This window comes from Carcharodon carcharias, chromosome 6 (genome assembly GCF_017639515.1).
Source record: "Carcharodon carcharias isolate sCarCar2 chromosome 6, sCarCar2.pri, whole genome shotgun sequence".
NCBI classification, from domain to species: domain Eukaryota; kingdom Metazoa; phylum Chordata; class Chondrichthyes; order Lamniformes; family Lamnidae; genus Carcharodon; species Carcharodon carcharias.
Window position 1 is genome coordinate 131808572 of NC_054472.1, and position 24885 is coordinate 131833456.

Below are 24885 nucleotides of genomic sequence, written 5' to 3' on the forward strand. Positions count from 1 at the left end.
TAAACTTTTAAATAAAGGATTTTTAAACTTTTGAAACATGTCCCCTCATGTGACATTGTCACATGAGCTGGGACATGTTAATGAAATTTTGTAAAAAAATTACTGATTTTTAAAACACTTCATGAAATCTCATCCTGCCCATGGATGAAGTTCCATGAAATATGCGAAGGCTGCCTGGGCTCTTTGCCTGCCCGCCAACCTTAAGGTTGGACGGGCAGCTCGTTTAACTATTTTAATTAGTTTTAAACAGGCCTTAATAGGGCTTTGACAATTTGGCGGGTGAGCAGCTGAGTCGGCTGCGCGCCCGCCGAACTGAAAATCTAAATGATGCGCGGTGACGTCGGGATGCCCGCCCCTGACATCACCGCATGTAATTTTATGTGTTGGCGAGCGGGCCCTGCCCCCCACTCGCCATCAGGAAAATGCTGCCCTTGGAAGCATTTTGAGTTGTAAGGAAGGTAATGATAGACTTCAAGAGGACACAGACAGACTGAAGGAATGGGTGCACATGTAATAGAATAAATTTATCACAGAGAAGTGCAAGATAACATATTTTGCTAGGAAGAATGAAGAAAGACAATCTAAACTTAAGATCTAAACTAAACAATTCTAAAGAAAGTGCAGGAACAGAGAGACCCACAAGTAAATGTGCACAAATTGTTGAAGGTAACAAGGCAGGCTGAGAAATTCATTAAATGAAATCCTAGACTTGATAACCAGAGACATAGAGCACAGAAGCAAGGAAGCTATGATGACCCTTTCATTTTAGAAAGGATGTGAAGGCTTTAAAAATGCTACGGAAAAGATTTATGAGAATGGTTCCAGAGATGAGGGACTTAGTTACAAGGGTAGATTGGAGAAGATTGGCTTGTTCTCTTTGGAGAAGAGAAGGCTAAGAGGTGATTGAGAGGTGCTCAAAATCATGAGAAGTTTAGACTGAACGGAGAGAGACTGTTCCCTTTGGCAGTAGGTCGAAAACCAGAGGACAAAGATTTAATATTATTGGCAAAAGAATCAAAAGGGACAAAGGGAAAAGCTTTTTATGCAGTGGGTGGTTGTGATTTGGAAAGCACTGCCTGAAAGGGTGGTGCAGGTAGATTTATTTGTGGTTTTTGAAAGGGAATTAGATAAGCATCTCAAAGGAAAAATTTTGCAGGGCTATGGGAGAAAGGGCAGGGAGTGGGACCAGCTAAACCTCTCTTGCAAAGAGCCAGCAAGAACTACTTTCTGACTTTCAATGTTCTATAACAAACTATTTCGCAGCCAATAAACGTTAAAGCTAAAGCGAATTGATAGAATTTCACTCTTACCGTTGTCAGGGTATACTCTTCTAGCTTCACTTCATCAAAAGGTCTATTTGCTTTCTTTAGTAAATCTCGAAGAAAGCTCTGTTTAAAAAAATACAGCAACACATTGAGATTTCATCAACTGTTTCTGATGTCCATCACAGCTATATTGAAATCAATTTTTCTGTATTGATATGGCCCTTACAGTATGAATCCTTTATCATTTAATTCTGAGTTATAAACAATAAATATCAATACCTTGCCAAAAGCAGGCAAGATGGGATAAACATTGAAAATTCTTTGAGATTTTTGTAAGAAACACATTAGTATATAGACATGAAAGTTCTCTCTGGTATTTTAGTTATTAGTTAACCCCTTTACAGGAAGTAGCCTATTGAATGCATTAAAAAGAGTTTCACAGGAATAAACTAATGCATTACAAATATTACCGAATGTTATCTGATTACTAAATTCAGATTAATTTTGCTTCATTAATTTATCATACAGTTGTGAAATTCATTAGGATTTCAATGAGTCATGAAATTGTGAAAGATTAAATGCTCTAAGTATAATATTAAAAAAAATATTATAATGTGTTTTAATGGTGTTATAATCAATGTTAAAACAACATGCATAATTGCCCTTTTACATGAGTTTCTAAAATGATTTGATTATAGCCGGTATTAAGGCTTCAAGGTTTATATCAAAGTTTGTCAAAGTTGTGCAAACGTAACCATGCTGCAGGAAGTCTGTTGTCATTGGTTCGTCAGATGTCCCTTGATTCAAGAATGACATCTATTCGAGATGGCAAGTTTCTGTCATGGGTCTTCATGTGACTGAGCAGGCTGATTCATGACCCACACATCTTTGGGCACATGGTGCAGAATGTCCAAGGTACCGGGATCCGGAGTTCAGGATTTGCTTCCTTTTCTTTCCTTCTCTCTTGCCACTTGGTCTCATCATTAAGATGTTTGGATTCAAAGCATGATGCACTTTGATGGTTGTCACCATTTTGAACAATCGGTACCAAGCTTCTTGCAGTCATTAATGTCAATGCTGCTGCACTTCGAGGGCTTCAGAGTGTGTTTGAAGCATTTTCTTTGTCCTCCCCAGAATGTTGGCTATTTGAGGTTGAGAAAACAGGATCTGGGAGGGGAAATGCTTTTTTGCTACCCACACACAGTGTTCAGTACATCATAGGAAGAGAGTTCCAGGATTTTGACCCAGCGACAGTGAAGAATGGGCATGTATTGGACAAATGAACAACACAGCTAAGTGTCAGCTAGTACATTTTGTTGGGAAGAAAAAGGAAATCACATACACTTTGGAAAATAGCTGTCTATATGGGATATAGGACGGAATTCTATTGCAGCGGTGACAATGGCAGGGATGGAAGTGGGCAGGACTTCCGCTCGGATGCAGGAAAGTTGGCCACGCACAATCATGCAGCAACCAGCCAATTAGCTATGCACAGTCAAGTACATTATAGTTAAATTTGTATGAGTTTTCCCTGAATGCTTGTCCAGCTGGCTTCAAGAAAGACACTCGCTTTTGTCGATGAATCCAGAGGATGCGGTGGAGGCATTGCTGATGGATTTTCTCTAACATGCTTTTGTGTCACTGATACACCATCTAGGTCTCACTATAGTACAGGAGTGTGGTGATGACAACTGCCCTGTACACTAGGACAATTGTTGACATGTGGATATCTTTGTTGTCAAACACTCGCTGCCGTAGTTTGTAGAAAACTGAGCTAGCCCAGCTGATCCGGTATTGGATCTCCTTGTCAACAGTGGCCTTTTCAAAGAGGTGGCTGCCAAGATATGGGAAGTGCTTAACGTATTTCAGAGTCTCTCCTTCAACATACATGGGAGGTGGAATATTTGGCTGACCAGATCTAGGTTGACATATTAGTTTTGTTTTAACAACATTCCAGGGCAGGTTGAATCTCTTGTGGCAGAATTGGAGAATGTTTGTAATACAAGTTCAACATAACTTTTCTGATTTTCAATTCTATCCCGCTGGAAATGAATCTCACTGCTTTGTTTGGCTTTTTAATGATTTTTTGCTACTCTTAGTGATCTGTGTATCTGTACCCCCACTCTTTCTGTACCTATAGGCAGATTCTAATAATGCTCCAGGGAGCAAGGAAAGAGTAAGGCAGGAGCGCCTAATTTTGTGGGAGGCAAAATGTGAGCTTCTGGAAGGTGGGATGCTTTTGCATTGAGCTCGGGTGATGGATGTCCAGGGCGTTTGGAGCATGGCTGTACATGGAAGGGAGGATGACAGCAGCTCCAGGGATCAAAGTGTGGCAGGCGGGCAGGGGTGGCAGCCGTTCAAGGTCACAATCTACATCTGAGGCGGGAAGAATAATGATTCTGGCTTGCAGGGAGTGGTTTCCTGGCCAGTTGCCTTTTAAGTATGGTGCCTAGATCTTTGACTCCAAGTACTGCATGATAGGCTCATGACCAACATCAGAACAAGTGGAGTCGGGGACAGGTAGCAGAATGGATAGCAAACTGGCCACAAAACAGAAAACAGGTTGGTGACTTTCTGCCCAGCATCGCCACATAATTGGTTAGGCCCCTTGACTGTGCATAGCTAATTGGCTGGTTGCTGCGTGATTGTGTGTGGCCAACTTTCCTGCGTCTGAGCGGAAGCCCTGCCCACTTCCATTCCTGCCATTGGGACACTCACTGCTGCAACAGGATTCCATCCTATATCCCATATAGACAGTTTTTTCCAAAGTGTACGTGGTTCCTTTTCCTTCCCAACAAAATGTACTAGTTGACACTTAGCTATGTTGTTCACTTGTCCAATACATGCCCATTCTTCACTGTCACTGGGTCAAAATCCTGGAACTCCCCTCCTAGAACAGCACTGTGGGTATACCTACATCACATGGATTGCAGCAGTTCAAGGAGACAACTCACCACCGCCTTCTCAAGGACAATTAGGGATAGGCAATGAATGCTGGTTTAGCCAGTGACACCCAAATCCCATAAATGAATTAAAAAAAGAAATTCTGTGAGTTAATTATCTTCCTATATTTTGCCATAGTTTTCCTCTGTATTAATGATACCTCTCAATTTAGTATGATTGTCAAATTTTGAAATTGTACTTCCAATTCCTGAGTCAATCTTGGTTATTTATATTTGAACAACTGCGCTTCCCAACATTTGTATAATGACCTTCAACTCCTATATTCTGTTTTCTGTTTTGTGGCCAGTTTGCTATCCATTCTGCTACCTGTCCCCTGACTTCACTTGTTCTGATGTTGGTCATGAGCCTATCATGCAGTACTTTACTGAAGGCTTTTCGAAATCCAAAATATTATACAACAGCATTATCCTTATCTATCCTCTCTGTTACTTCTTGAAAGAAATAAGTTTGGTCAAGCATGACCTTCCCTTTTTGGAATCAATGCTGACTACTCGATTGAATTTTCAGTTTCTGGACATTGCTTTTTTACAACTTTAAGGATGTAAGGATTCAATTATTATTCCCACTACCAACATTAAGCTAATTGGTCCATAATTCCCTGGACCTATTCTATCTCCCTTAAATATCGAGAGGTTTTTTTCCCTAAATGTAATTAATTTATTATTTATCCCCCACTTTGCTATTTTAGATATCCTTATTTTGTTTTGTTTTCTTCTTCTAATGTTATGTCGATCATATCATTTTCCTAAAAGTGATTATTTAATATTATTTAATGATAACCATCACCATCACCATCACCTTCTCAAAGGCAATTAGGGGTGAGCAATGAATGCTGGTTTAGTCAGTGACACCCAAAACCCATGAATGAATTTAAAAAAAAATTTCCGTGAAGCAAGGTGATTATTTAATATCTCTGCCATTTTGTCATTATTAACTGAGCGTATCCTGTGAATCCCTTTGTGACCCTATCTCTATCCTGATTTTTCTTCTGTTATTTATGTGATTGGAGATACCTTGCAACTTTTATATTCCTTGATAATTTAATCTTGTAGTTTCTCTTTGCTTTCCCAATTGTTTTTATTTCTTTACTTTTATTTGTATTCCTTTTTGTCACCCTCTCCTGTGTTGACTAGGCATCTGGTATTTGCCTTTTTATTTTCAAGTCCGCCCTCATTCCTTTATTCAACAATGGTACGTCGTTACTGACTGGTTTATTTTGCTTTTTAGTGGGATATATTTCTTCTAAACTCCATCTCTCACCATTTTAAATGCTTCTCACTGCTGTTCTATTTCTATCAGTAAACCTTTCCAGTTTGCTTCCCCTAGTTCCATTCTCAATCCCTTAAAATCAGTTTTTTCCCTCCAATTTAATACTTTGATCTTTGCTTTATATATGCCCTCAAGTTTTTTTCATCTTATAATTTATTATGTTGTCCTTGCTATTACCTATATGTCCCCCTATGCTTACTTATCTTATCTGTTCTAGATTATTTCCCATTACAACCAGCACTGCTCCCTCTCTCATTGGGTTTTTATATACTGAGGAGTCCTGCACAGATTGCAAAAAGCCCTATAGCCCTTTTTGCTACCTCTTCTTGCCAGTTTATTTGGAGACTATTATTCTATGCCCTTTACCCATTTCACATATTACTTTATATATTTATTCCTCCACTTCCTTTCCACTATACAGTAGTTTGCTGTATATCCCCATCTTTTATTTCAATAAATATGGATTCCTTCTCCAACCTTTTTAGTTATGTTCCCTTTTTTATTGCCATTAGATTAGCTCTCATTAGTATAGCTGTCCATTCTTCCCTCTCTATCCTTTCTGTTATGTCATTGTTACGACCTGCAATACTTAGTTGCTTGCCCTGTTCTTTATGTAGCCATTTTCAATTACAGGATCACAGAATCACACAGTGCAGAAGAGGCCCTTCAGCTCATCGAGTCTGTACCGACACGTGAGAAAACACCTGAGCTACCTACCTAATCCCATTTACCAGCACTTGGCCCATAGCCTTGAATGTTATGATGTGCCAAGTGCTCATCCAGGTACTTTTTAAAGGATGTGAGGCAACCCACCTCCACCACCCTCCCAGGCAGTGCATTCCAGACCGTCACCACCTTCTGGATAAAAATGTTTTTCCTCACATCCCCCCTAAGCCTCCTGCCCCTCATCTTGAACTTGTGTCCCCTTGTGACTGACCCTTCAACGAAGAGGAACAGCTGCTCCCTATCCACCCTGTCTATGCCCCTCATAATCTTGTACACCTCGATCAGGTCACCCCTCAGTCTTCTCTGCTGCAACGAAAACAACCCAAGTCTATCCAACCTTTCTTCATAACTTAAATGTTTCGTCCCAGGCAACATCCTGGTGAATCTCCTCTGTACCCCTTCCAGTGCAATCACATCCTTCCTATAATGTGGCAACTAGAACTGTACACAGTACTCCAGCTGTGGCCTTATCAAGGTTCCATACAACTCCCACATGACCTCCCTACTTTGGTAATCTATGCCTCGATTGATAAAGGCAAGTGTCCCATATGCCTTTTTCACCACCCCACTAACATACCCCTCCATCTTCCGAGATCTATGGACACACACGCCAAGGTCCCTTTGTTCCTCAGAACTTCCGAGTGTCATGCCGTTCATTGAATATTTCTTTGTCAAATTATTCCTTCCAAAGTGTACCACCTCGCATTTTTCAGGGTTAAATTCCATCTGCCACTTAGCTGCCCATTTGACTATCCCATCTATATCTTCCTGTAGCCCAAGACACTCAACCTCACTGTTAACCACCCGGCCAATCTTTGTGACGCCCGCAAATCTACTAATCCTATTCCCCATATAGTCATCTATGTCGTTTATATAAATGACGAATAATAGGAGACCCAGCACAGATCCCTGCGGTACGCCACTGGACACAGGCTTCCAGTCACTAAAGCTTTCTTCTGTCATCACCCTCTGCCTCCTACAATTAAGCCAATTTTGAATCCACCTTATCAAATTACCCTGTATCCCATGTGCATTTGCCTTCTTTATAAGTCTCCCATGTGGGACCTTGTCAAAGGCTTTGCTGAAATCCATATAAACTACATCAACAACACTACCCTCATCTACACACCTGGTCACCTCCTCAAAAAATTCAATCAAATTTGTTAGGCCTAACCTCCCTCTGACAAAGTTATGCTGACTATCCCTGATCAAACCTTGCCTCTCCAAGCAGAATAGATGCTCTCCTTCAGAATTTTCTCCAATAGTTTTCCTACCACTGATGTGAGACTCACTGGTCTGTAGTTCCCTGGCTTATCTCTACAACCCTTCTTAAATAGTGGAACCACATTATCTGTTCTCCAGTCCTGTGGCACCTTCCCCGTGGTCAGAGAGGAATTAAAAATTTGGGTCAGAACCCATGCGATCTCTTCCCTTGCCTCCCTCAGCAGTCTGGGATACAAATCATCCGGACCTGGAGATTTGTCCATTTTTAAGCCTGCCAACACCTCCTATATCAATTTGCTCAAGAACCTCACAGCCTCTCTCCTCAAGTTCCATACCTTCATCCTCATTCTCTTGAGTGAAGACGGATGTGATGTATTCGTTCAACACTCTACTGATGTCCTCTGGCTCCACTCATAGATTGCCCCCTTGGTCCCTAATGGGCCTTACTCTTTCTCTTCCCATTGATATACTTATAGAATATTTTGGGATTTTTCCCACTTTTACCAGCCAGAGCATTCTCCTATCCCCTCTTTGCTCTCTTAATTGCTTTCTTAAGCTCCACCCTGCACTTTCTGTACTCCACTAATGCCTCCGCTGATTTGCTCCCCTTGTACCTGCTAAAAGCCTCTCTTTTCCTTCTCATCGTATCCTGAATATCCCTGGTCATCCATGGTTCTCTGGGCTTGTTACTCCTTTCTATCACCCTAGAGGGAACATGTTGTGCCTGTACCCTATCCATTTCCTTTTTGAATGCCCCCCACTGCTCCTCTATAGATTTCCCCACAAGTAGTCTACCTTGGCCAGATCCTGCCTTATTTTACTAAAATCCACTCTCCCCCAATCCAAAACATTTTTTTGCAACTTGTCCATTTCTTTGTCCAGAACATGCTTAAATTGTACCATGTTGTGGTCCTTATCACTAAAATGCTCCCACACCACCTCATCCATCTGTCCGGCTTCATTCCCCAGAACTAGGACCAGCATTGCGCTGTCCCTTGTAGGACACTCTACATATTGACCTAAAAAGTTCTCCTGTACACCTAACCTACTTCAGCTAGCTCCTTACTATGCTATGAGTTATTGCCTCCAATTCCCCTCTTTTACTTTGGATGCTGTGTATATTGCTATATATGCAGATTAATTCATTTTTAATAGTTGCTCCTTTTACTTCATTTTTAATACTCCTTTTATACTTATATAGCTCTATTTGTATGGTGGCAACCAGAACTGTGGTGCATAGTTTAAGTGCATTTGCAAAAATGATTTGCAATAAAACAGGATTAACTCACTATTTTGACTCAATAGTGACCTTTCAATACATCCTAACATCTGATTTGCTTTACTCACTGCTATCTAGCATTGTAATGATAGCTTAAATTTATTATCAATGGCCCCTGCTCTCTTTCATTTCTTATTTTTATTTCTGTTTCAATAAAGGTCCTTAACAGTGATGAGGGATTCTGCCTCTACCCTTTCAAAGCAATTAATTCCTGAGCCCCACAACCCTTTAGGAATCTTTCAGGTCACAACCCTTTAGGTGAAAACAATTCTCAACACCCTGCTAATCCTTCCACTAATTACTTCAAATCAATGCCCCTTTGTCATTGACGAAGGGAAATAAGTCCTTCCTATCCACTCTATCCCAGCCCCTCACAATTTTATACACCTCAATAAAATCTCCCATCAGTCTCCAATATCAATGGACTGGTCAGTTCCAAAGATAGCAACTCCAGCCTATCCACTCAAATGATACAATCATGTTTTTTCCTTAATGTGTTGACCAGAACTGTGTGCAGAACTCTAACTGTGGCCTAACTAGTGTTTTGTACAGTTCTAGCATAACCACCCTTCTCTTATGTTCTGTGCCTCGGCTAATAAAGAAACGTATGCCATTAGCCTTCATAAATGCCTTATCTAGCCATCCTGTTACCTTCAGGGATCTGTGGGCATATACTTCAAGGACCCTTTATTCCACTACACTTCTCAGTTCCTTACCATTTATTGTGTATTCCCTTGCCTTGTTTGCCTTCCCCAAATGCATGACCTCCCAATTCTCCATATACCATTTTCTGCCCACCTGACCAGTCCATCGATATCTTTCTGCACTCTACCGATTTCTTTCTTACTATCAACTGCAAGACCAACATTTGTATCATTTGCAAACTTCTTCATCATGTCCCCTACATTCAAGTCCAAATCATTGATATGTACCACAAAAAGCAAGAGACCTAGTACCAAACCTTGTGGAACCCCACTGGAAAGAGTCTTCTAGTCACAAAAACACCCATCAACCATAAAACTTCGCTACCTGCCACGGATCTAATTTTGGATTCAGTTTGCCACTTTCCCTTGGATCCCATGGCTCTTACTTTTCTGAACAAACTGTCATGTGGAACCTTTTCAAACACCTTGCTATAATCCATATGGACTATATCAAATACACTACCCTCATTGTCCCTCCTTGTTACCTCCTCAAAGAAAAATTCAATCAAGATACGACCTTTCCCAAACAAGTCCATGCTGATTGTCCTTGGTTAATTCATGCCTTTCTAAATTACAATCAATGTTTGTTTTCAATATTTTGCCTACCATCAGGTTTCAGATGATTGGTCTGTAATGACTTATTCTATGCTTTCTTCCCTTTTAAAACAACAGAACAATGTCAGCAGTCCTTCAGTCCTCCGGCACTACACCAGTAGCCAGAAAGGATTGGAAAGTGATGGTCAGAGCCTCCGCTATTTTCCCCTTGTCTGATGAAAATATCATCAACCTGAAATATTGGGCAGAACTTTCCCAGATCGCTGGAGGTGGCTTAAGGGATGAGCATGGTGGGAAAGTCTTGGAAATTAATATTGGATCAGGATCCAATGTGATTCCACTCTCTTCCATCTTCTTCTAATACAGACTGAAAGCGAGTGGGGAAACCCCTTGGATCAATTGGTTAAGTAATTAGGAAGTTATTGAAATTGTAGCTCTGCCTTCCAGCTCTATTGAAGGTCAAAAGCAGAAGTCTCACCAATACCAACAGCACCAGCAATAACAGAGATAACCTCAGCCGCAGCACCAACTGCCTCTCCTCAGCCACATGCCCTTCCGTAGTGCAGGTGTGATGGTCACTAAGATCCAGCTGGAAGGAGACAGGATCCCCAACACAGGGTCTACAGGCAGAAGATCAGCCCTCTCAATATATCTGAGCACCAGTATCTCAGAATTCTCAGGCTCTCATGGGCAGGTCACTGCTAACCCCTGCAGTCTCCTGGAACAGGACCTCCTTCCCAGTGGGCAGGTGGGCATGCATTTCCAATGGCCAACAAGGTCCCTGTAACTGGAGGTTAATCACACCCCCAGTTCTCTGCATCAAGCCAAGTTGTGTGCTCTCTTCTCTTGCAAGGAGAGAAAACAGAGAGGTGTGTTTGTGGAAGGCAATTGTGACATATGGGTGCAAGTTATCAATAGGCTGAGGGTAGTCTGAGTATTGGCTGCTCAATGTGGTGCCTGCAGAGAAAAGAATGAGTGGAGCTGCAAGGTGAGTTGACCTGAGGAGTGCTGAGCAGGAGAATGCTCGGCAGGAACCGCAGCTCAACATTCCTGGTTACAGGGTTTTCAGACAAAATAGAGGGCGGGATAAAATCAGAGTGCGCATGTCATAATATTGATTACAGAAACAATTACAGCTGAGAGGAGGGATGATCTGGCAGATGGACCATCATGTGGGACCATATTGGTTGAACCAAAGAACAAAAAAGGGCCAATCACACTAATGGGTGTGTACAATAGACTCCCAAACAGTCAGAGAGAGAGAGAGAGAGAGAGAGTAAAGCAAATATGTAGGCAAATCTCTGAGAAGTGTAAAAATAATAGGGCGGTAATGGTGGAAGTTTCAATTACCTCAATATTAACTGGCATAGAATTATTGTGAAAGGCACAGGGAGAGCAGAATTCTTAAAATGCATTCAGGAGAACTTTTTTAGCCAGTATGTAGCTAGACTAACAAGAGAGGGGGTGTTTCTGGACTTAGTTTTAGGGAATGAAGCTGTGCAAGTTAAAGGGATATCAACAGGGGAGCACTTTGGTGGAAGTGATCATAATTCAGTTAGATTTAGTGTAATTATAGAAAAGGTCAAAGATGGACCAAGAATAAAGGTTCTCAGTTGGGGAAAAGCTAATTTTACTAACCTGTGACATGATGTAGCTGAAGTGCACTGGAAAAAGATACTTGTAGGCAAACCAACGCCAGATCAATGGAAGGCATTCATAGTAGAGATAGCGAGGGTTCAGGATAAATATTTTCCCTTAAGGAAAAAGAGAGGAATGAACAAATCCCCCTGGATGTCAAAGGGCTTAGAGGAGGCAATAAAGAAAGAAAAGGAAGCTTTTGACTGATACCAAGAGCTCAATATTGCAGGAAACCTATAGAAGTATAATGTGTAGGGGTGAAATTAAAAAGGAAATTAAGAAAGCAAAGGAGTACAAGAAAAATTATTGGCAAGTATAATCAAGGAAAACCCAAAGATACTTTATAAATGCAAAAAGAGCAAGAAGATAACAAAAAAAAAGAGTAGGACCTGTTAGGGACCATAAGGGTAATCTCTGTGTGGAAGCAGAGGATGTTGGCATGGTTATTAATGAATATTTTGTACCTTTTTCACAAGAGAGGGATGCTGCAGACATTGCAATCAAGGAGGAGGAGTGTGAAACTTTAGATGAAATTAACATAGTGAGAGAGGAAAGTAATAAGGGATTTAACATCTTTGAAAGTGGATAAATCCCCAGGCCCAGATGAAATTTATTCTAGACCGTTAAGGGAAGCAAAAGAAGAAATAGTGGAGGCTTTGCCCATCATTTTCCAAACCTCTGGCCACAGGTGTGGTGCCAGAGTACTGGAGGGCAGCTAGCATTGTAACATTGTTTAAAAAGTGAGAAAGGGATAGACCGAGGAATTATGAGCCAGTCAGCTGAACCTCAGTGCTAGGAGAATTACTGGAAAAAATTGAAGGACAGGATAAAGCTTCATTTAGAAAGACACAGATTAATCAATGATGGTCAGCAAGGATTTGTTAAGGGAAGGTTGTGTCTGACTAACATGATTGAATTATTTGAGGATGTAACAAGGAGGGTTGATGAGAGGACTGCATTTGATATCTATGTAAATCTTAGCAAGGCCTTTGACAAGGTCCTGCATAGCTGCTTAGTCATTAAAGTCAAAGCCTATGGGATCCAAGGCAAAGTGGCAATTTAGTTCCAAAATTGGTTCAGAGGAAGGAAGCAAAGGGCAATGGTCGATGGGTCATTTTTTGACTGGAAGGTTGATTCCATTGGGGTTCCATAAGGCTCAGTACTAGGTCCCTTGCTTTTTGTAGTAAATATTAATAATTTGACTTGAATGTAGGGGGCATGATTCAGAAGTTTGTACATGATACAAAAATTGGCTGTGTGGTTGATAATTAAAAGATAAGTTTTTGACCACAGGAAGATATGTCGGCTATTCAGCTGGGCCATAAGACCATAAGACCTAGGAACAGAAGTAAGCCATTCGGTCCAACAAGTCTGCTCTGCCATTCGATGAAATCATGCCTAATCTGAAATCCTCAACTCCACTTTCCTGCCTTTTCCCCATAACCCTTGATTCCCTTACTGATTAAAAATCTATCTCTGCCTTGAATATGATTAACGACCCAGCCTCTACAGGTCTCTGTGGTAAAGAATTCCACAGACTAACTACCCACTGAGAGAAGAAATTCCTCCTCATCTCTTTTTTAAATGGGCACCCACTTACTCTGAGATTACGCCCTCTGGTCCTAGACTTTCCCACAAAGGGAAATAACCTCTCAGCATCTACCCTGTCAAGTCCCCTAAGAATCTTAGATGTTTCAATAAGATCTCATTCTTTTAAACTCCAATGAGTACAGACCCATCAAAAGAAAATCCCTCCATACCTAGTGAACCTTCTCTGGACTACCTCCAATGCCAGTATACCTTTCCTTAGAGAAGGGGACCAAAACTGTACAATGCAACCTGGAGAAGTATGAGGTAATGCATCTGGGAAAGGCTAACAAGGCGAGCGAATACACAATAAATGGTAGTAAACTGAGAAGAACAGAGGAACCTTGGAGTGTATATCCTAAGATCCCTGAAGGTGGCTGGATAGGTAGATATGGAGAGCAATATGGCATAGAACTGCTTGTTTTTATTAGCTGTGGCATAGAGTATAAGGATTGGGAGGTTATGCTGGAACTGTATAAAACACTAGTTAGGCCACAGCTGGAGTATTCTTCTTAATCATGCCCCCTACAACAGACAGCCTGGCTATTGCTCTTTACCAGAGTAAACCAATTAACAGCCTGCCTATCAGTCTCCCTGATGAATAGGGAGGGTGGGCAGGATGAGTGGACAGAGTCAGGTTCCAAACCTGAAAATGGTGCTGCAATTCCACAATGGGACAAAGGTGCTAAGATTCCAACAGTTAACTTTAACTTTCCTTCAACAGATTCTGTCCAATCTGCTGATGTTTTCCAGCATTTTCTCGTAAATAAAGACAAGTGCAGCACGAATTGACATTCAGTCCATTCAACTCAGGCTTCCAAAGAAACCTCGGGCTAGATGTTAACATGACGATGTGGATTGTTTTAGAGCAGGGGTGAGCTGGACTTTAAACTCCCCCAAGAAATTATTTTTGGCTGCCGCTCTTTCACATGTACATGCTGTCCCTTGGCAACATAACCCATAGACTTAGTATCGTCTTCCACGTAGTATGCTGATGCCATCTATCTGTCTTTCCACTACCTTCCTAAACCCATCCATTGCCTTTACATTGTCAGACTGCTTGCCCAATATCCAGTCTTAGTTGAGCCACAATTTCCTTTAGTTAAACATTGCAAAAAGTGGGGCATTTGGCAGAAAAATTCTGATCGACCCCAAAATGGGCCTGTGGACCAATATGTGCAATTAACCCTCATCTGCTTATTGTGATGCAGGCAACATGCCAACTTCATGCTGTCTGCTTGTTTCAATGATTTGACTGCCCAGCCAGCACTAACCATGTTATTGATTGGCTGTAATTATCAGGCTAGCCTGCATCTTTCAAAAGGGCAGTGTATTGTGGCTGAAGCTGGTCCTGGCAGTCATGTAGGAAGCAAATTTAACCTGAGCAACATTGAAGAATAGCTCAATATGAGAGACAGTGGGTGCCAGGATTTTAAATGCTGCACTTGAGGCCTTGATGGAGGAGGTGGAGAGGAGTAGAAATGTTCAGTACCTGCAGGAGGAGGTGATGGTGTAATGGTATTGTTGCTGGACTAGTGGTATTGACACTGGACTAGTAATCCAGGGACCCAGGGTAATGCCCTGACCCAGAGGTAATGCTCTGGGTTTGAATCCCACCAAGGCAGGTGATGGAATTTGGATTCAATAAAAATCTGGAATTAAAAACCTAATAATGACTGAACCTATTGTCAATTGTTGTAAAAACCTATTTGGTTCACTAATGCCCCTTAGGGAAGGAAATCTGCTGCCCTTACCTGGTCTGGCCGACATGTGACTCCAGACCCACAGCAATGTGGTTGACTCTTAAATACCCTCTGAACAAGGGCAATTAGGCAATAAATGCTGGCCTAGCCAGCGATGCCCACATCCCATGAATGAATTTTTAAAAAAGGGGTTCAGGAAGTCTTCCAGACATACGCTCAGCAGACAGTGGGAACAGATAGCTGTAGAGGTCAATACCTCAAGCCACGGGGGCCTGGAAGCAATGCCACAAGTTCAAAGACAACACAAGTGATCGAGATTAGTGAATGCATCTTCAGATGCCATATCCTACCAATTACACAACTATCCACAGAGACCCATCACTTACTAGCAACAATCAGGACTCATAACTGACATCTGTATGCTCCAGTGCACCCTCACACATTTAGTACTGCTACAAGCCTCACACCCACATCTGACAGCTTGAATACACTGACACCATGACAGCTACATCACCAAAATAGAATGCAAGATGTTCATTGACACACATTGGGCGGAATTGTCCCAGATTCGCACTAAGTGCAGAAGCAGGCAGGTAAAATGATGTTATGGCTTCTCACACCGTATTGTCCCAAACCTGCCACATTAATTATGCATTCCCAGAAAACATGTCATTTCCATGGCAGACAGGCTCTCATTCACCCACCACGCCATCACCTCGCCGCTTCATCACACCGGGGCCATATTTAAAGTCCAGCCACGCACACACTTCTCAGAGCTTCCAGCCCAGGACTGCTGCATGGAAGATAGGATGGCCCTGAAAAGCAAAAAGACTGCAGCCCCCAGGTTTAATGATGCATCCCTTGAGGGCCTTTTGAATGCCATGGAGGCCGTCTGTGATGTCCTTTACCCCTGCTCTGGCTGCAGGATGAGCAGCTGCATCACCAATCCAGCATGCAAGGCGGTGGCAGCGGTGATCAGCGCCAATGCCCTGCAGAAGAAGGAAGCCACCCAGTGCCACTACAGGATGAATGGTCTCATCCATTCTGCCAGGGTAACTCACTCTTCTCATCACTCTTATCTCGCACACTCACAAATCCATCACACTTCACAGGGATCTCACACTTCAAGGGACAATACCACTAATTCTCACACACACACTCACATCTCCATCAGGCTCAAACACTCTTCAGCTCACATCCTCATCCTGTACATGGCTCCGCTCACCACACAAACATTCCATTCACTGCCAAATGTCCTGCTCACACTCTCTCCATCTGTTTTCATGCAGGAGAAGCTGGCTCACAGGAGCAGGAAGAGGTTCCAGACCAGAGGTGGAGTGGCCTGCATTAGGCCCCTCACTCACTCTGAGGAGCCTGACTGCTGAGGACATGGACCACGCCAGTGGTGACAGTGAGGTAAGTGGTGAAGATCCTCATAAAGATCCTGCACCACATCATCCCTCTTTCAATGCAAATGAGAGTGCTCTCTGCGATGAGTTGCTTTTGACTCTGTTCCCATGCATTACTTATTTCTACTCTGGTTCACAGGGAGCTCTGCCATGTGACCGACACCCTCAGCCAGCCAGTCCCTCAGCTCCAACCAGGTCCTCACCTCCAGCCAAGATGACACCTCCTCCATTGAAGAGCTGGAAATAAGCAGCCTGGACAACCCGTCACAGCACTTACCCACACCCTGTACCAGTGCAGTGACATGCACCCCAATGGGATCAAGATCTAGGGCAGGCTCAGGTTCACAATCTGGTGGTCACTGCATGGACACATGTCTGCAGCAGGAGGAGGCAGGTTTGGCCGAGCTCCCCAGCAGTTGCAGGACTGCTGGTGAAGAGGCATCTTTGAGGTCCGAATCAGATGATGAGCCTCTGGATTTGGCCTTCCAACTCATCGCAGAGAGTCAGCAGAAGGCTGGAACATCATGTAGAGCTGTTAGAAGCTCTCAACAGAGGGGCATGTGAGTCGGAGGTGTGGGTCCACCTACTGTTTGATGAAGTGATGCCGATATGTGCATGTATGGAGGTCTCCATGGGGAGGATAGCGGATGCCATGGAGACCCTGGTTCAGCAGAGCGTGGAGTTATGTGCAGACCTGCACTCCATCGTGGGAGCCATGCATGAGATCCTGCAGTGGCAACATGAGAGGGAAATAGGGCACCTCAACATTCCTCCAGGGGCTCCTTCCTCTCAAGGAGTCAGGCCGGGGCCCCAGGGCACCCCAAAGGAGAAGGAGCAGCCACTGGGTCATCCACTCAGGAATCTCAGAGACTGTCCTCTTCCTCTGAGTCCCCTTTGCCTGTGAGCCCCTCAACATCGTCCTCTGTCACTGCAGAGGGAGCAGCTGGCCCACGAGTGATTCTGCAGAGAGAAATGTGTACGTGGCAGGGCCTTTCGGGGACTTGTGTAAACACTCCCGCATGCACGCAGATCTTTCACATTTCATACTCGCCTAGATGCCCTGAGCATTTTGAATGCTGCCTGCTGGGGTTCACTTTCAGTTGTCCATTTGAGTTGACCTGCATCTCCACACACCCAATGATCACACTCCAGTGGAGCACCTGAGCTCACCCACCATGACTGCCATTTCACTTTTGATTTAGACAGCATGGGCTGGATTCACTTTTTCGTCAGCTCCCCCATCTTTTTCCCTCCCCCAGTCACCCATTTCCTTTCCGCTATCACTGTTGACCCCCCCTGGCATTACCTGCCACCTCCCCTTCGTGACCTACCAGCCACTAACCTCTTCCTTCGGGAATGTCCAGGTGAATGTGTACAGTCCCTTCCTTCCCGAAAATCCCAACCCCATCCACATTCATCTCCCCGACCTCCTCCTTCCCACTCCCAGGGTCCATGTCTGCCTCCGAGTCCCCACCAACCACCCTCGCCGTCCCTTCTACCGCTACCATCAAACCCTCACCCTCCCACCCTACCGCCTCACACTGCCCCTTGGTCACTCTCAGCATTTCCTCATACCACACCCACCCTCAGTTCACTCCCCAGGAGGCAGTCATGGACTCATCAGAGCCCTCTATTGCACATTTACCTGGACATCCTCCACTCTGGAACCCTTCCCCCTCCGGACCCCCTCCCCCTTCGAATCCCTTCCCACCTCTGGACCTTTCCCCCCTTGGAACCCCTTCCCCTCCCTGGACTCTTGCCCCCGCCTTGGTTTCCTCCCCCAGACTGCAACCCCGCTTAGTCCTGCCCCCTTCTTGACTCCTTCAGACACCTTACTTCTTCTGCCACCCTTCCCAACTCTTTCCTCCAGCCTCACTTTTTCCTCCAGCCTTACTCCCTCCCTTCTTTTTCCTCCCCTTGGACTCCCTCCCCTCTCCGCACGCCTTCCTCCCACCCAGAATCCCTCCCCTCTCTGCACTTGTTCCTCCCCCTGGACTCCTTCCCCTCTCTACACTCCTTCCTCCTTCTGAACCCCTTCCCTTACACCTACCTCCCCAATTGCCGTCTTCACCCCTGTTACCACTTCCTGCCCCATACTCGCCCCTCCCCTCCTCCCAACCTCATCCCAACCTGACACCTTCTTTCCCCGTTCTTCACACTTATCAAGACGTGTTCTGCACTGGCATGCAATCACGCCGATGTGGATGGACAATCACTGTTGGGGGATGAGTCTGGTGGGTTGGCCTTATAATGATATGCAAATGTATTACAATGAGGTTCCCGACCTCTGATGGCGGGTAACGTGGCCTGCCACCAACTTGCTGAGCGGATGATTGCAAACTGGTTTCACGTCATGAAACCGATTTTTGGCCTTCTTGCCACATTGTCCGCTCACACCACTAAGCATGCCCGACGCCAGTGGGCACGGGCGATTCCACCCTGTCTCTCTCTTGAAGAACACATTGGTACATAACCGAAAGCAGCAGGAGCTAACTGGAGGGGGACAGGTCCTGACCCATATGGAAAACACAGTGCCATTACTGGGATGGCCATTGATGAGGCGGTCGTCAGCTCCAGGGCTCAAACTATCAAAGATGATGCTATCTTCTTACCTTATCCTCCTGCTTATGTCCCAACATTCCTTCATCCTGCACTCCTTTGATTCATGTGCTGCAAATGACGCAAGCATTGCATCTCAGTCACCTGCTCAGAAATTGATATTGAACTGAATTTAGAAGATAGCACAGAGATCTGCGCTTTAACAATTCTATGATTCTGTGAAGAGACATATTGCACAAGTAACCTGCAGCCAGGGCAGAAGCAAAAAAAGACTTGCATTTATAAAGTACTTTCCTTGCTCACTGGACATCTCAAAGCGCTTTACAGCCAATGATGTACTTTTCTGCAGCACAGCCACTGTTGTAATGTAAGAAATGTGGCAGCCAATTTGCACACAGCAAGTTCCCACAAACAGCATTATAATAATGACCTGGCTATCTGTTTTTTATGATGCTGATTGAGGGATAAATATTGGCCAAGACACAAGGGATGACTTCCCTGCTTGTCTTCAAAATGGGGCTATGGGATCTTGTACATTCATCCAAGCGGGCAGACGGGGACTTGGTTTAGCATCTCATCTGAAAGATGGCACCTTTGACAAGCTGCTCCCTCAATACTGTACCAGACAGTCAGCCTTAATTATTGTGCTCAACCCCTAGCACTGGGACTTGAACTCTGAACTTTGTGATTCAGAGGCAAGTGTGCTACCATCTGAACTACAGCTGAACAGCATATGTGCCAGTTTGTCATTGGGTGAGGCAGAGCTCACGGACGCTGCTGAGGACGTTGATGGGACAGCCTACAAAAAAAGTTGATGAATAAGCATAATGAAACATTTGGTGCATTGGCAGGCCAGCCAGAAAGCCCGTGGCCAATGTTAAGGAGCATGGAGGAGTTCAGCACCAACTTAGCAGAGGGCTTTCACAGAGCTTAAAACCCACCTTTCCAGCATGGAAGTGGTAGCCAACTCTTTTTGCATGCTTATGGACCCAACCGTGATGCAGCATTAGATGGCTGATTTCCCAGCTTCCTTTGCAGCACAGGCAGCAGCCATACAATGCCTGGGTACTGCAGCGGATGCTCAGTCTAAAATCATGCAAGGTCGGTTTGCTGCCATCATGGCTGTGGATTACAGTGTGCAAAGGAGCTTGCAGGCTGTCACATTGCTGAGGCACTCTGCGGGGTGAGTGGCAGTGACTCAGTGAGCACAAACCTGCTGTCATCTCTCTAGGAGACAACATTCTTCCTCTCATACCAGAAAATGCTGGAAAAACACAGCAGGTCTGATAGCATCTGTGCAGAGAGAAATAGAGTTAAGGGTTGGAATTTTCCCAAAATTACACTAAGTGCGGTAGCGGGCATGGAAATTAGTGGAAAATGGTGTGTTTTCACACCATATCGTACCAAGCTCGCCTCAATATTTATTCACTCCCGCGAAACACCGTTTCCATAGCGGGTAGGCTCTCATTCGACCGACCACCATCACTGCGCTGTTGCAACACGCCAGCCGCCATCTTTAGAAGGCAGCTGCCAGCAAAGCGCTCATTGCCCCCAGCCCACCACCACTGCCCGGGAGGCATGGCCAGCAAAGGAAAAAAGACTGCAGCCCCCTGCTTCAACGACAGGTCCCTCATGCGACTGCTGGATGCAATGGAGGCCCGCCGGGATGTGCTCTACACCCACTCTGGCCGCAGGATGGGTAGCAATGTCACCAACCTGGCTTCGGAGGCTGTGATCAGCACGAACATCTTGCAGAGGAGGACAGTCACCCAGTGCTGCAAAAGGATGAATGATCTCCTCCGTTACACCAGGGTAAGTCACTCTTTTCATCACTCCCAACTCACACACTCACAAACAAATCACACACCCACAGAGCCCTCACTGCAAGGCACATCACCTTTCGCTCTTTCACACACACCGTCATTGCCCTCATCCCATCCATGGGACCACTCACCGCCCACACAGGCCAGGCATACTTATCATCTGGCCTAGCAGGAGTGCCGATACACTCTCCCCATCTCTATTCATACAGGACTAACTGGCACACAACAGGAGGGAAAGGTCGCAGACAGGTGGAGAGATACCAGAGATCAAAGTTCTGACAGAATTTGAAAACAAAGACATCCAGCTGGCTGGTGATGACCGGAACCGGTCCTGTGCTGACAGTGAGGTCGGCGCTGCTCTACCAAGTGAGGATCCAGCACTGCAACATCCATCAGACAACCATGCCGCGAGTGATGTGTCCTCTTTCAGAGGCCTCTGCCATGCACTAATTATCTCTGCTTGCTTTCACAGGCGCAGAGTCCATGACCCAGAGCCCCCAATCAAGCCCCGAAGAAACCTCTGAAGAGGAATCTGAAGGCACCCTCCCTGAAGTCCCCCCACAGCCCTCCTAGGGGAGGTGATGGTGTAGTGGTATTGTTACTGGACTAGTGATCCAGAGACCCAGGGTTAATCCTCCGGGAACCTGGGTTTGAATCCCGCCATGGCAGATGGTGGAATTTGACTTCAATAAAAATCTGGAATTAAAAGTCTAATGATGACCATGAAACCATAGTCAATTGTTGTAAAAACCCATCTGGTTCACTAATGTACTTTAAGGAAGGAAATCTGCCATCCTGCTCTGGCCTAAATGTAACACCAGACCCACTGGTGACACTTAAATGCCCTCTGAACTAGGGTAGCTAGGGATGGGTAATAAATGCTGGCCTGGCCAGTGACACCCACATCCAATGAATAAAAAAAACCCACACCGTCCACCAGCGCTGACTGGGACGCCTTGTTGGGACCTTGCTTTAGAGTAGCCTTGGGATCACAATCTGGTAAGCGCATCGCTCTTTCTGATCCACAACAGGCGGAGGCAGGGGCTTCCCAGGCCCCTGGCACTCGGAGGACTGCTGGAAGCCAGAACATTGCTGAGTCCGAGTCACATGTACTCGGTCATGTCACAGTTGCTGGAGCTCCAAAGACAAGCTTGGGGACATCAGGAAGGGGTGTCTGCTGCACTCCTCAGATTGCAAGGCATGACGGAGGAGTTTTCAGGCTGAGGTGATAGCGCCGGCATGCCAACGCTGGCTGCCATGGTGACCTTGGTCCAGGATGTCACTCCTGCATGGGTTTAACTCCATCACTGATGCCATAGTTGGCCTTCAGCTATGTGTACGCAGGAGGGGTGCTGGGCAGCTCGATCTCACTCCCGCTCACAGATTCAACTAGGGGCCCTCAGGCACCCATTGGGAGGTGGATCAGCAGATGCACACTTCGGGGCCATCCACCCAGGTGACTCTGGGGGTGACTGGTCCATCCGAATCTCCTTCTTCCTGTGACCTCCACAGCTCCAGCTTCACAGGCCGAGGGAGGGTGCCACTGCCACACAGCAGGACACTGAAAGCAGGCCGGGCCCTCGAATGGATGCCCACCCAAGGTGTCACAGTCAGCAGGCTGCCTCCACCTCTGCTGTGGATGTCTGGGGAGCACCAAGACGTAGTGGCAGGGTTAGGAAAGTTAAGTAAAAATAATTGCACAGCCTGGCCTTGGGTGTTGATCACTTGTATATGCTGTTCACTGTTGTCAATAAACTCCTAAGAAAGTCTCCCTGCCTGTAGCTCCTTGTTCTGCTGAGCAGTGTTCCTGTCACTCAGGTGTGAAACCTTTCTGCATAAGATGAAAGGCAGGTGTCTCAGTCCAGAGCCTCTTCCCTGTGCTCTGTGCGGCCTTCAGACCACAGTGATGGTCCGGCCTCACACTCCCTGGAAACATTACCAATGCCTGCACCTCGGCAGTGCTGGTCATTGCTGCTAAAATATAGTTGGCAGGCGCTACAGAGTTCTCTCATTCTCTCTGTGTTGTCTCAGCACCTTTAAGGTGGGCCTGGCCGCCATCACACCAGCATCTGTGACCAGTGATGCTGTGCACCAGCTCCTGAAGGGCTGAGGTGCTGAAGGCAGACACAGCATCAGATGTGTCTAAAGATTCATGGCTGTGTCTCTGAGATGGTCATGCTCATGGCAAGCTGCCCTCGGCCAGACAGCAGTCAGACATTCTCAGAGACTGTGTGAAGATCTATGGAGTGTCTTCACTGCATGTTGTCATCATCCTAGTGCAATCGAGTGACTATTAGGGCCTTCATTGCATCTCCATGACAGGAGCATTCTCACAGAGGGTATTGCCACTGCGATAAGCCAGACTGGAGTCAAACTTTCACAAGTGTGATGTGAGGATCTACGGGGACACCTCACTGCATGTTGTCATCATCTTCCACAAATCTGGCAGCTATGAGGGCCTCCCGAGCACACCTGCCCTGTCTAGCCAGTGCGAGAGCCTCATTCCCATTATCGTCACCACCGAGGATCCCCTCACCCTCATCCCCGTCAGCATCCTCCTCATCGGAGGAGACATGCAGCTCCTCCATCTCTTCCTCAGCCAGTGCCTCTCCCTGTTGGAGTGCCAGGTTGTAAAGGGTGCAACAGACGACAACGATGCATGACACCCTCTGTGGACTGTATTGCAGGGCTCCACCAGACCCAGAGCGCTCCAGGCACGGGAACCGCATCTTCAGCATCCCGATGGTCTGCTCCACCAAGTTGTGAGCTGCTGCCTGAGCCTCATTATAGCATCGCTCTGCTGCAGTCTGAGGCCGCCACACAGGCGTCATCAGCCATGGCCTATGTGGGTAGCCCTTGTCCCCAAGGAACCAACCCTGTCCTCTGTGGACCCTGCAAGGGACCTGCAAGCGACTCAGGATGTAGGCATTGTGCACACTCCCTGGAAACCGTGTGCACACCTGCAGAATGCGTCTCTGGTGGTTGCATACCAGCTGCATGTTCAGTGAGTGGAAGCCCTTGCGATTGATGAAGTCCACAGAATGTAGCAACAGAGACCTGAGTGCCACATGAGTGTAGTGAATCGCACCCTGCACCTGTGGGAATCCCGAGATCAGGGTAAATCCAATGGGCCCTTGCATCCTGGCTGTCCAGGTCCCGGGTGAAATGCACAAAGTTGTGTGCCATGGAGAAGATGGCACCTGAAACCTCATGGATGCATTTGTGGGTGGCGGATAGTGAAATCCCATAGAGGTCACCTGTGGAGTCCTGAAAGGAGCCACTGGCATAGAAATTGAGCGCCACTTTCACAGCCACTGGCAGTGTCTCTCACCCTCCATGTCTGCTTGGCGACAAGTCCTGCAGTAAGTGGCAGATGTGAGCCACCAGGTCCCTAGACATGCACAGTCGTCGGCGACACTGGTTCTCCGTCATCTGCAGGAATGGCAGGTGGCGTCCATAGACCCTGGGTGTTGCTAGGCACTGACCAACCATGGCTCACTCTTGCTCCCGGGCAGTGTGTGCAAGAGCCTCTGCTGCCCCTTCTTCATGAGGTTGTTGCTCCTGCCTTTGCACGGCCAGGAGGAGCCTCAGTCGCTCTTTCCTTCATCTTCTACATTCTCTGTAGGCCACCAGGTATACAGCTAGGTCACCGGGATCCATGATTCTGATGTGGTCCTCCTGCAGCATGAAAGAGAGAGAGATGTGGTTATCACGGCTGTACTTAGCACCTTTCCTGGCCCTGTGTTATTGCCTCTTAATGCTTCCTGGAGAGTGCTGGTCACCCCTCGGATAGCCAGAGATGTGTGCGCTGCATGGTTGTCCTGTCAACCTGCGACATGGGGGACACTGGTCCTAACCGGGATGCTGAGATTGCAAGGGGCTGTGAGCGCCTCCAGCAGTGACTGCTACGTGGCCAGCATTGGTGGGGAGATTGTACAATGTGTGCAGTCCAACTGCTGCACAGTCCAGTAAAGTGGTGGTGGACTTGAAGTCTGGGCCGGGATGGGGGATGGGTTTGGAGCGCTTGGTGGCCCTTTGGTGCCTCTGTGTTGCATGCATGGGTAGGCAGGCTAGGAGCCTGACCCCAATCATATCACTGTGGCTGCGTCTGATCTGTCTCAATTGCAGAGGCATGGTCAGTTTATACAGGCATCCCTAATGCGTGGCCACTTCCCTCTCT

General features: G+C 45.9%; 1 protein-coding gene across 1 annotated transcript in view; it reads right to left on the reverse strand.

The window, feature by feature from the left end:
- Positions 1-24885, reverse strand: part of calb1 (calbindin 1) — a 99111-nt gene that overhangs the window by 36567 nt on the left and 37659 nt on the right. Inside the window, exon 6 of the mRNA XM_041189283.1 lies at positions 1311-1388. Coding sequence (XP_041045217.1) covers positions 1311-1388 — 78 coding nt within the window. The remainder of the gene's footprint in view (positions 1-1310; positions 1389-24885) is intronic.